Raw genomic sequence first — 12052 nt, forward strand, 5'->3', positions numbered from 1 at the left:
ACCCTCTTTCCTGTGGGGCCATTACATAGACTGTTCCTGTATTTTCCTCACCCCATACCACACACTGATCACCCTGACCAAGTACTAAGAACAGGGTATGATTTGCACAGAGACCACAAAACCTCTTGGGAGATATATTTTTCATTTCCATTTTCTCCTAATTTTCCTAAAAAATTATTTTTGTCTTGGCCAGCTTTGGTATCTGGATTTATTATGTGGCACTATATTCATTTCAGCCACTTCTCCAAGCAGGAGTTTCCTTGTGCAACTTGATGGTATCTGTCATCCTTTTATACTAAAGGAAAACACCCACCTCTTCCCCTGCAGAATGCATTTTTAGTCTGGCTTCTCTGCTTAGATGGCTCAGCAAGCAATAAATTACTATCTCCTTTTTGCACTCAAAACTTTCAACAAGAAAAATGACTTGCCAATGAAATCAGAAAGGGGCAAAAAATAGGAGTAAAGTTAATGAAGTGGAGAGAGCTTGAATCCCCAGAAGCACAGACTCAAACTGAGCACGTAACCTGCCACAGGACAAGCAGGGAAACTACTTGGAAAAGGGAATGACTATGGTATTCTCAGCTTCTTCACTGTTTCCAAAAGCCATATTGAAGAGTGACCTGGGGAAATAAGTTTTACCTTCATTTCTCCATAATGCAATGGATTCTGAACATCAGTTGCCCGAATAACACTGATGCCAATGTCACTTCCAGTTGCCATTACTCCTTTGGCTGTCACTGTTGCAACTGCCTGGTTAGAAGAGAACCAGCTGAATTTTCCACTTCCACCTTGAGCCTAGAATACAGAGAGAAAATACTTCAAATATTTTATAAAGTATATGGTACTCACATTTTTAGCTGTCAAGCCGTTGAATATCTTGCACAAAAACCAGGGACACACTGAGCCACAACAATGCTATTACTGAGGAAATACAAATAAAGTAACACTTCAGAACATTCAAATAAGCAAGCTGAAGTCAGAGATAAGATGACTACCCTGCCTTCATTTTAATTCAGCTTTCTTCATACTCATATCCTTTGTGCTCATCAGTGCTGTTAACCCACACGTCTCTCCCAGTTGCAGAAGCCTGATGCTTACAGCTCCCAGGGACTGACAGTGCTGAGTCAGCAGAGCAGTTCACAAACAGGCAGCCCAGAGGCCTGCACGTGGGATCATTGTACTTCCCAGAACTCACACTGTCTCCCTGTTGCTGACAGCCAAAGGGCTGACCTCGGGTCCCAGAGTTGCTAACCTAACACACTGTACCTGCTAGCTTCTTTCAGTGGGAATTGTTAAGGCACCTGAAGGGAACAGAAGGTGGGAGGCAGGGAGGGAATAAGGCAAGAGGGGGGAAAAAACAAAAAGAAAAATAAAGTTACTCTTCTTAGCATTACTTCTGTACTTTCATGCTGCAGATCAGCTGATCTACCTGCAGCCATTCCATAAACATGCTGCTCCAGCAACTGCTCAGTTCTGGAATGAACACATATGGGAACTGCCCACTCCTGGCAGCAGCACCGCGGGGCCCGCGAAGCAGCCAGGCTGCCATCCCACCAGGGCTCTGCAAGGCAGGAGTCAGCAACTGCCACTTACAAGCTCAGGTTTATCATGCAGATTCCCATAGAAAACCCACAAAAAACCAACAACAAAAAGAAAAACCTACCCTTTTCCTAGAGCTGCCAACTCTTGAAGGGTTGTTTCAAAACTAGAAGAGCTTGAGTGAGTGGAATATTATTCTACAGAAGGGTAAGAACTACTTACTTGATATTATGGCCCACAGCAATAGGGACAAATTATTATACTCACTGAATGAGCCCTTGGCAGCCAAGGTAGTATCTGCTGCAGGTTCATGCTTTATAAAGTGAAGGGCAAAAAACACATTGCCAACACACCATAGCACCATCCTCCTAGATGTGTAATACTAGTTACTGAAGAAACAATCATTATAATGCTATAAAATGTATGTTTTAAACAACACCATTATGAGTTACAGGAAATGTCTGCTGAAGCAAATACTGTGCTGAAAGGCATCCTGAGGATAACACAATTTTTAAAGCAAGTTTAAAAACCCAAATGAAACCACCAAAAAGCTTCCATACTCCAAAAAGACATTTCAAAGTTCCATCAGATTAGAAAAAGAGTGAACATTACTTCCTCTTTTTTTGTTAGCTTTTGCTCTAACTCATTCCATAATTAAACTAAAAATGAACAAGATGATAAATCTTGTATAGAAGGACAGTGTGGAAAATAAATCTAAGTTATGCAGGAGCTTAGCTAATAACTTTAACCAGGGGCAAAAAAAAAATAAGTCTATCAAAAGGACAGTCATTTGCCTTTTTTCCTTACCATAAGCAAGTGCACAACCTGATTAAAGAAAGAGCACTGGACAAAGACAAATGGATGACTAGGAAAGATGGTGTGTGACAGAAGGAGATGCATGGGATGTAGTGAGAAACATTTAGAGAATGTAAAAGTTCAGGATGTTTTGTAAAGATATTTTCAATTAAAACATGGGAATGAAAACATGAAACAGAAATATCTATTTCTTAATAATTCTATGGAGTCACATCTTATTGCTATACAAACCAGATTAATTACATTTGTCTTCCTAGCAGTCAGTATGCACTGAGGAAAGAAAGGGTAAAACCAGCTTCTGCTTCAGTCTAATTAATCCACAGCCTGCTGGCTGAACTCCAGTCCACTCTTAGCACTGATGGTGATACCCTCACTGGAAAAAAAATAACCTCCATGTACTTGGCTTCACAAAGGTGGCACTTCACTTCTCTAATGCATGGAAGGAAGAAAATGTCCTTTTTTCCTTTTTCCTTGCAATAGTAGCCATCTTATCAGCAAAAATATGAAGAAAACAACAAACAGAAAACAGACAGCTGACAAAGTAAAACCTAGAAGACATTCTGATACCATCTGGAAGGAGTTACTTTAGCTATAAACAGAATTTGGCTAGTTCCAAAAATCCCTTTCAGCTTATTTGCAGAAAAAAAGTCTCTTCACCAATTTAAAACAGCCTGACTCAAGAACTAGTGTAGGAGGCAAACACTAATCTACAGGCAGGAACAGCAGCCAAGCTTTGTGCTATTTTCTACAACCACCAGTATTGTTGAATGGGCAGAGTGGGAAAATGTTCTCAGTTTCAGTAAATGCAAATTATTTCAAGTGTCAGGAGAAAAAAAGTTTTTATGTATTTAATTTAAAAAAAAATCACAGTAAAGTGAGATTATTGATGCAGATTACTGGAGTAACATGAATGAATGTTCTCTAGTGAGATATTTAATGATACATGCAAGAAAAGTCTAGACAATAACAGAACTGGAGAAGAGGTGTGAAGCAGAAAACTGCACTTACTTTCCCTTACTGGGAAAACTCTAGCAGAAGTTATGATCAAGCACTGAAAATGCTTATTTGTACTCAGAATTTTTACCACACTCTGCTGGTGTGGCTGGGTGTAGCATAAACTAAACCAAACTAATTGCAAAAATAATAATTGAAATTATAGATGAGAGTGCTAGACTCTATGGCAGTAACTTCAGATTTACACCAGACAGTGCAATTTTAGCCTACGAGATTGACTCCTTCAGTTCAGACACTGTCCCCCACCCCCTTTCTCCATCCTGTTCACTTGAAGAGGGACCCAACACTCGGCAAGACTTCATGGCAAAAGGGAGAGGTAGGAACTGTACACAAAACACCTGAGAATGAGATCTGGGTATCACTGTACTGAGGTAAGAGTCCAGGCTGGGGAAGCACAGTGGTCTTTTCTCCAGTTAAGACTACACTCTGGATACTGGAAAACCAGCAATTTGCCTCAGGAAGTGTATGGAAGGAAAGACACACAAGGAATGTAAGAAAAACATCAATTTAGAAGGGCACACTATAAATCAATCTGTGGCCTTTGTCTCCCTGTAACTTTTTATTAGAAGCAGCAGCAAATGACAGTGACGTTCACAGGGTGCTGCTCAGGAACCTTGTCATGCCCTGCTGGCAGTCACTGATCCACACTGCCAGCCCTTCACAGCAGGCAGTGTGGTGGGGAAGATCACTTAGTCCAACCCCCCTGCCAGAGCAGGATCACCTACAGAGGACCCCACAGGGGCACATCCAGATGGGTTTAGAATGTCTCCAGAGAAGGAGACTCCACAGCCTCCCTGGGCAGCCTGTCCCAGGTCTCCATTACCCTCACAGTAAAGAACTTTCTCATGTTTAGCTTGACCTTCCTGTGCTCCAGCTTGTGCCCATTGCCCCTTGTCTTTGGACAGTGAGGAAAAGAGACTGGCCCCAGCCTCCTGACACCCCCTGTAGTAGCACTGATGAGATCCCTCCTCAGCCTTCTCTTATCCAGGCTGAACAGCCTGAGCTGTCTCAGCCTCTCCTCATATGAGAGATTCTCCAATCCCACAACCATCTTTGTTGCCCTGTGCTAGACCCTTTCAGTTGCTCCTTAACCTTCACGACCTGGGGAGCCCAGAACTGGACCCAATTCTCCAGATGTGGCTTCACTAGGGTAGAATAGATGGGGAGAATTACTTCCCTTAACCTACTAGCCACACTCTTCTTGATGTATCCCAGGATGCCATTGGCCTTCTTGGCCACAAGTGCACATTGTTGGCTCATGGTCAGCCTGTTGCCTCCAGTCCTTACTATGAAGCTTAGTACCTAGGATGTTTTCTGTAATTCCAAACCACTGTGTGCATACATGTGCAGTGCATGTCTGAGGGAGACAGGAAGCAAATGAGAGACAAGAGGTACAAGTTGGTGGGGCTTCATGTTTGCTGGTTTCTTGTGTGCTTGTTTAAAATTACACTTTAATTCCTGCAACTAACATGCAACAAAATTCCTCCAAATACAGTTTTGGGTATCACTGTGCCTGAAGTATCCAAAGCCAACTCTATTTAAGTGGTTTCATGCCTTGCTACACCTGCTTGAGTGACACTTCCTGCAATTAGTCTTCTTTGGCATACCTGGATGAGGTGCTGGTTGACTCCTGCTTTTGGCTGCCAAGGAAACGTCAAAATACTGGGAGTAAGAACTATGGGAAGATATATTTCTACATCTTGCTGCTTTCGTACAGGAACTGCTAACATATGGACCCCTCCATCCTGCAAAAAGCAAGAGCACAGCATTATAAATGGCACCACAGCTCTTTCTAGAATTAATGTTTAGGTCTTATATATAGACAAGCTGTTGAGAACACCTCAGAGAGAAAGGAAAGCAGTTATTTAGGGTCACTTATGAACAGTGTTACTTGTGAGCAAACAGTCAGCCCCTTGCAGCAAAGTGTGCTATTGTATTAAATGAACAGCATTACTACGGAGATACAGGTGCCCACATCCACTTGGAAAGCCTGGATTTCTTGTTGCTGTCGGCCTTTTTACTCCTAGTTTTTAAGGCCTCATCTGGAGAGCTAATTCAGCAACTTCACACCTGCTTTTACTAGTTGCTCATTCCACTCACAGTCGGAGAAGACAAAACTCTAAGACTAATGGCCTAAAGATCCATTTCTCACTCATCTGGTAACACTAGCCTTAAAAACTTAGCTGTCATTGTAATGTCGCAGCCCTCTGGCACACCAAACTGCTCCTGACTGGAGTTCTGAAGGAGAACTTCAACAGCTCTCAGTAGACCCAATTTCATTCAAGAGTACCTCTCTAACACAGAGAATGAGCACAGCTTATCATATACAGGGATCTACTAAATCCTACTCAAGCAAATGGGTTGAAGTGTTGAATTTTTCCAAGTTCCAAGCAAAAGCAAATCACTTTCACACCACGTGCCCTAGTTAACCATACATTCAGCAGCCTGCCCAACTAGCAGAAAGTTAATGAATATTAATTTGAAGGAGTTTGCAGGCTGATACATTTGGCAGATTTTCATTCCAGCATTTAGCATCACTTACCAAATGAGAGAAAACTTTCCAAATGTAACTGAATGCAGAACAAGGCCAGGGTATGACACTGATGATCCTACCACAATAAATTGTAAAATTCACTCAGAGAATGTGAGAGGACCAGCACAAGGATACAACATGTGCCCACATAAGTATCTGCCATGAAAAAAACAGTCACCACTAGTTTCACAGGAGTTTGCCACACACTCGGCAGCAAAATCCCACAGTCTTTATTTAAGCAAATCCTCTGTTGACTCAATTGACAGTTTTCCTGAAGTAAGGATTTTAGAATTTGGTTCTTAATCTGTTTAAATAGAGGCAGCTTAGACTCATGTAATTCTTTGACTTGCTATGTCACTATTAAGTCACTACTGCACAAGTAAACTATTTTTATGCCTATCAGTGAAGCAGAAGTTTTTATTATCAACATACCTGATCTATTACTGATGTCAGTGCAGCATCAATAACAGTCTGACCCTTCTTTATTGCTTTCACATAATGATACGACCCATTCAGAGACGACTTCAGCACCTCAAAATATTCTTTGGACAGCTTTGTATTAATTCTGATACTCTAAAACCAGAACAATAAAGAGATATTGCCACAGGTAACTGATACTAATACTGTAGTGACAGCCATAAGCATGTTAGCTACAAATCCATGAGAAAACATCTGTTTAATAACATAGTTCAAAGAAACTTGTCTGAATCAGAGTAAGAATTTCTCTATGAAAGTTTCAGTCTTTCAACAAGATTTTCTTTCAGACACTGCATTACCACCACAGCAAACATTTGCTTCTTAAAATTATCAGCTATATGTGATTTAACACAAAAAGTAACAATATTTGTAACACTAAATAATACATATTTCATAATAATTTCTTTCTTTCACCATTCTTAAACACAAAAGGGAAGAACAAGCACATGCACTGCGCCGATAGCACGTTTCAGAAATCCAGCTGAAACTCAGCTATTTCTCAGGAAGCAAACAGTGCAAAACAAGTAACATTCACAGAAGCTCAGTATTCTGAAAAGCAATAATTTAATAACATTTTTCTGCTTGCTAAGGAACTATTTAAATCTTGTTTGATTAATTTTTTAAGAGCAAAGTATCTAGCACCTAGAATTCATCTTAACTCCCAAAGAGTGAAGTGCTGTAATGCTGGCTTACTATCCAAGCTTTTCCTATGATCAAGTGAAAGGAAACAGGTAGCTCCCCAAAAGTGTTATAAGTCCACCTGATCCCCCATTCTTTAAGAGGAAAGATTGCCCCTAAAGGTGATAAACTTTTATTTTGGGGGCTCCGATGAGATGAAATACTGTATTGGGAGTGCTCTCCAGCTGTTACCACTATTCCCGATTTCCAGTCCAATGCCCATGCTACAATTATGAAGGGCATTGTCCAACTTCTTCCAGCTTTTTCTGCAGGACTTAAGACTCCAATGTGCACTTTATCATGCATCATCCAGAATGCTTTATTTAAAAAAAAACAACAAAAAACAACTAACAAATCATAGGGGAAAAGGCAAGAAACATGCTTTGAAGTGTTCTAGCTCACTATAAAAAAGAAACTGCTCAACTGATTTCAGAGAAAGCCAGGATTTAGGAGACAAACACTCAGAAGTATATCAACATTTGTACTTACATCAGATAAATACACCTTATTGCTTGATTTATCATACACTTCAATTGTGATTTCATAAAGTCTGCCTGTTTCTAGGACCCATCTGTCACCTGGATGAACTGTAAATCCTACAAAACAGGAGATATTGACCAGCATGAACCAAGGGCCTCTGTACATAATGAACAGAAGTGTTTTCCTTCTGGTGCCCATGCACTGAAGATGCACATTCATTGGTTTAAGCTGCTGAATGCAGCCGTGAAACAAAGTAAATATTTACTACTAAACTTCTTTCACATTGAGCTACTTTTAGGAATAAACTTACTTTTCTATGGACAGTAATACAAGAAATGGAAGCATATATATACACATGGAAAAACACCAAGGTAAAAACAAGGCAAGAAATGATTTGAAGCCATCAGGGAAACTGCAGCCAGTACCAACCTAGATACTCAGGATTTACAACATAGATGGTGCTGTTGGGTAGCCTGGAAACCCCCTGCATGCGAATACCTGGAGTCTCAGTGAAGGAACAGAAAAGTTTTGTCAAAAGTCAAGTAAAGATCAGCTTGATCCTGAGGCTCCTTGTGCCTCTCTGGGTATTTAAAGTTAATTAACTTTATAGTGGAAAGTAACTGTACAGTGGAAATAAATGTTATCTCTACTGTCCTGAAAGACAGTAAGCATTTGAGAGAGCTCCCACTAGAGAATGTAGTGCTTTAAATATAAAAATTAAATAAAGCTCCATCACATTTTCACATTGACTGAGTGGGACAGACATGATTTAAATGATCTTTTGCCAACCAATTTCTCAGAACACTTCAAGGCACCAGGCAGAGTCTTTTGAGACTGATTTCACAGCAGTCCTGCTTTCTATGGCTCTACCTGGTGCTCCTGATTTTCCAGGCTACTGGCACAAACATGGACAATTTAATCTTTTTGTGCTGCAAAAGGTGGAAAGTTTGTCTCCTGCCACAAAGATCTGGATGGAAAAGCATCACCTAGGAAGGATACTCTTGTGCCTAAGGACGAGGTTGGTTTGTCCCTGATACAATGCAGTAACCACCAGTGTTGCCTGGTCCAACTTGGCAACTGGCCAAGATGGGTCTGCCTTGGGACCAGGTATGTTGTTCTGTAGCTGCAGCTCGTACTGCTCAGATGGCATCGTTAATTCTGCAGATAAAAGAAGACAACACATGAAACAATAACAGCCCGTGTCTCGGTGTTCACATGCTGCTAATTATTGCTGATTCATTGTTATTGATGCCTCGTGCACCCATTAAATGTCTTTTAGAAATAACATTTCTACTTCTACCAACAGGCGCACACACACAGAGACTCTGGCATAACTTTATTTCAATGCTGCACTTCCCAAATAATATCACCCTGCACTTCAGACTTAACATCCAATTCATTTGCAGCCTCAAAAGTGGACAGAACACTTTCAACAAGTGACTGACAATTTGTGTTACTCCATACTACATTACCTCCCCCATGCAGAGAGCCTGGTTTAGCAGTCCAGGAAAAAAGAAAAACAGAAGAATAACTTAATTACCAGCACAAGCTCCTTGTAAGCAACAGATGCAACTACAAACTTCCACACCTTTATATGGACATAAAGCCAGCTAACCCACACTTGTAGAAGTGGAGCAAATCCATTTGTCAAGAAAATGCTTTCTGTTAGAAAAGCTAGCTATCTAAATTTGATTTGACTAAGAAACTCAGACACAGTTCCTTGGTCAATGTCAAATCAATTATAGTGTTAGCTCCTGTTCTAAGATAACCTTAGCTTCAGGTCCATGACAAATCAGCAAGTGTATATATCCTTTATAAACACAAATTATTTGAGAGAAAAAAAACACTAAAACAACAGCTGTATTATTGTGTGGTTTAGGAAAACACTATTAAATATTCACATGGTATTTTAAACACAATTGAAAATTTCTCAGGAGTTAAAAATTCACACAAAGTATTGTAACCCCCCCCCAAACCAAGACAAACCTGTAATCTTCCCTTGCCTTATTTTCTGAACTCTGTACTGAATTGATGTTCCCACCAGAAGATAAACGTCATACGCTGGACTGAAAAGGATGTTTTCCAAAATAAGCAATCTGATTTCTGCAGGTTGTACTTCCTGTTGATTTGGGGGGGGGGAAGAAAAAAAGCAACATTTAAAGTAGCTCATTTGTTTGTAACAGACCATGCAGTAATAACTTATAATCTATGAGTGAAAAATACTACTTGCTGTAATTGCCTATTTATTATAATCTCAAATTTTGTCACAAGAGGGAAGTGCAAAGGACAATGGTTGGTACAGAGAAAAAATTGGCTCTATGGACATCATTTTTGTTCAGCTTTCTGGAGAATAGAGGAAAATTTGAGAGAGGTCCACAGTGACTATTCAGAAACCTAGAAATTACTTTCCTTCCTGTAAAACATGGTGCCCCCATACAACACAACCTTTATAACTTCACTGAGGGATCTGTATCAAGCTCATTGGTCTACTCAATTGGGAATACAATGGATAATTGTACAAATTCTATTACAGTTATTTCAGGGCTGTTCACTAAAAATGGGCAGTCTGGATGCAGAGAAAGATTTAAAGAAACTACTAAGCAGAAAGCCATAAAAAAGCACAAATAGAACAAGATTACTTCAGTTGGACTTATCACCTCAGAACTAATCCAGAAAAACAAATACTAAAATAAAATGGAATAAAAAACTACAAGCATTCCAGAAAGAAAGTCAGATATACCATGTAGAGTAACTATACTCAGCACAATCAGCTAAGATAGAACTACAGCAAAAAGAAAATTCTTAATATGCGCTATTATTTGTGCCATGTTACTAGTAGAGCATACATTCAGATATTATTTTCATAGAATACTTTTTACAGGTATGGGTTAGATAGCCCAAGTCAATTCAGCTTTAAGCAAAACCAGTAAGTACAACAAAAACAGACTGCAGACATTAGATGAACTTCAGAAAACCCTCACCATTTTATACAAGGATTTTTTTTTAAGGGGCAGTATTGAGCTGATGCAATGTCAAGTATCCCTGTAAGCAGTAACCCATAAAAACTCTCAAGTGTTTGTAAATTCTATTAAGAGAAAAACCAATTCTGTTACCAGAGTTAAATGAAAAACCCAGTCACCATAATTTACAAAAAGAACCAGCATGGATCCATAGCAGCTGGGAAGGCTGCCAGCTCTGCAGTCCAACAGCTTTGCAGCACTGACACCATGATCCCAAATCCCTTCCTTGGCGACCAGAAGTCTAATGGGGCAGAATTAGGTACTAACAAGGTATTCATATGACACTAACTTCTAGCACAACAGGAAATAAAGGTATATCCAATACAGTGATTCTTGTTCTAGCTGTTTGTTTATTGGAAAAAAGACCTAAAATGTTCTAGTCGGTAATTTTTTTAAAAACCTAAAGGGCCAATGCCCTATCCAGCATGATGCTATATACATAATATGGCTATTATTATATACATATATTATTATATACATACATATATTATTATAAATACATATATTATTATATATTTATACATTACTATATGGCTATCAAGAGTAATAAAATTGCACAGAAGTATTTGAAGTCTGCTTCTGTGCCACAGGGCCTTTTGTCAGAGAGCTATGCTTAGGAGTGAGCTCTGGCACATGCACGCTCATGGATTAGGTAACTGCACCAAACTCTGAGCCTTCCAGGGTGATCATCTTCTGCAATACAGGCTACAGAGACAATGCAGGCAGGGGGACAGCACTAATATCCACAACAGCAAAAATATGGCAGGGTAAACTCACAGGACTCCTGTCATGTGGGACTGTAAGACTAAATAATAAAAGAAAAAAAGATAAATGCAAGCTGCTTACCTTATAGACACTTTCCTGTATTCTTGCTTTTAATTTACAACTCCCCGTTTTCATTCCAGACACCAAAATGATGTCTCCTTGCTTGGCAGCTTTTTCCATCTCCAATATATAGGAAGGTGGAATATAAGTGGATTCTAAGAACTTGAGTATACTGAAAGGTGAACCAAAAAGTGAACAGAAAACTGTTAACCAATCTTTGTAAACCCATAAAGAAGTAACAGCAGCATCTATTCTCAGCTATTTCCATTGTTAAGCAAATTTAAATTGTCTGCCTGGGACAAGATATCCTAATTTTACTCATTCTTCAAGTTATCTGCAGCTCATTTTTGTGACTGATAAAAGTTTGTTTGAAGCTTGTTGGTGGGTTTCAAGACATATCAGAAGACTGCACATGTTGTCTAGAATGATCCCTCCTGTTTTTACAGTAGGTGACTGCAAAAACTCTCTAGATTATTGTGGAACAACTGATGTGAAGGACTCAAAGCTTATGTTTGTAAAAGCAACAGCTTAAAAAACCAGAACACAACTTCAACCTATATGAAGAAGCCAGGATGCATTTAATAAATGACTGTGAAAATAAATCACAAGCAGAATACTTGCAGTAACACTTCAGAAATTTCAAGATGTGACAACAGAGGGTAAAGGAATT

At 39.6% G+C, this 12052-nt stretch overlaps 1 protein-coding gene across 1 annotated transcript in view; it reads right to left on the reverse strand.

Moving 5' to 3' along the window:
* The window catches only part of NUP210 (nucleoporin 210kDa), a gene marked incomplete at its 5' end in the record, with an annotated part of 43336 nt that extends 31782 nt beyond the window's left edge, over positions 1 to 11554 (reverse strand). Inside the window, 8 exons of the mRNA XM_010008863.1 lie at positions 640 to 795; positions 4977 to 5114; positions 6335 to 6475; positions 7547 to 7653; positions 7967 to 8035; positions 8537 to 8695; positions 9524 to 9656; positions 11404 to 11554. Coding sequence (XP_010007165.1) covers positions 640 to 795; positions 4977 to 5114; positions 6335 to 6475; positions 7547 to 7653; positions 7967 to 8035; positions 8537 to 8695; positions 9524 to 9656; positions 11404 to 11554 — 1054 coding nt within the window. The remainder of the gene's footprint in view (positions 1 to 639; positions 796 to 4976; positions 5115 to 6334; positions 6476 to 7546; positions 7654 to 7966; positions 8036 to 8536; positions 8696 to 9523; positions 9657 to 11403) is intronic.
* Between the last annotated feature and the right edge of the window lie 498 nt (positions 11555 to 12052).

This window comes from Chaetura pelagica, unplaced genomic scaffold (genome assembly GCF_000747805.2).
Source record: "Chaetura pelagica isolate M959 unplaced genomic scaffold, ChaPel_1.0 scaffold52, whole genome shotgun sequence".
Taxonomy (NCBI): domain Eukaryota; kingdom Metazoa; phylum Chordata; class Aves; order Apodiformes; family Apodidae; genus Chaetura; species Chaetura pelagica.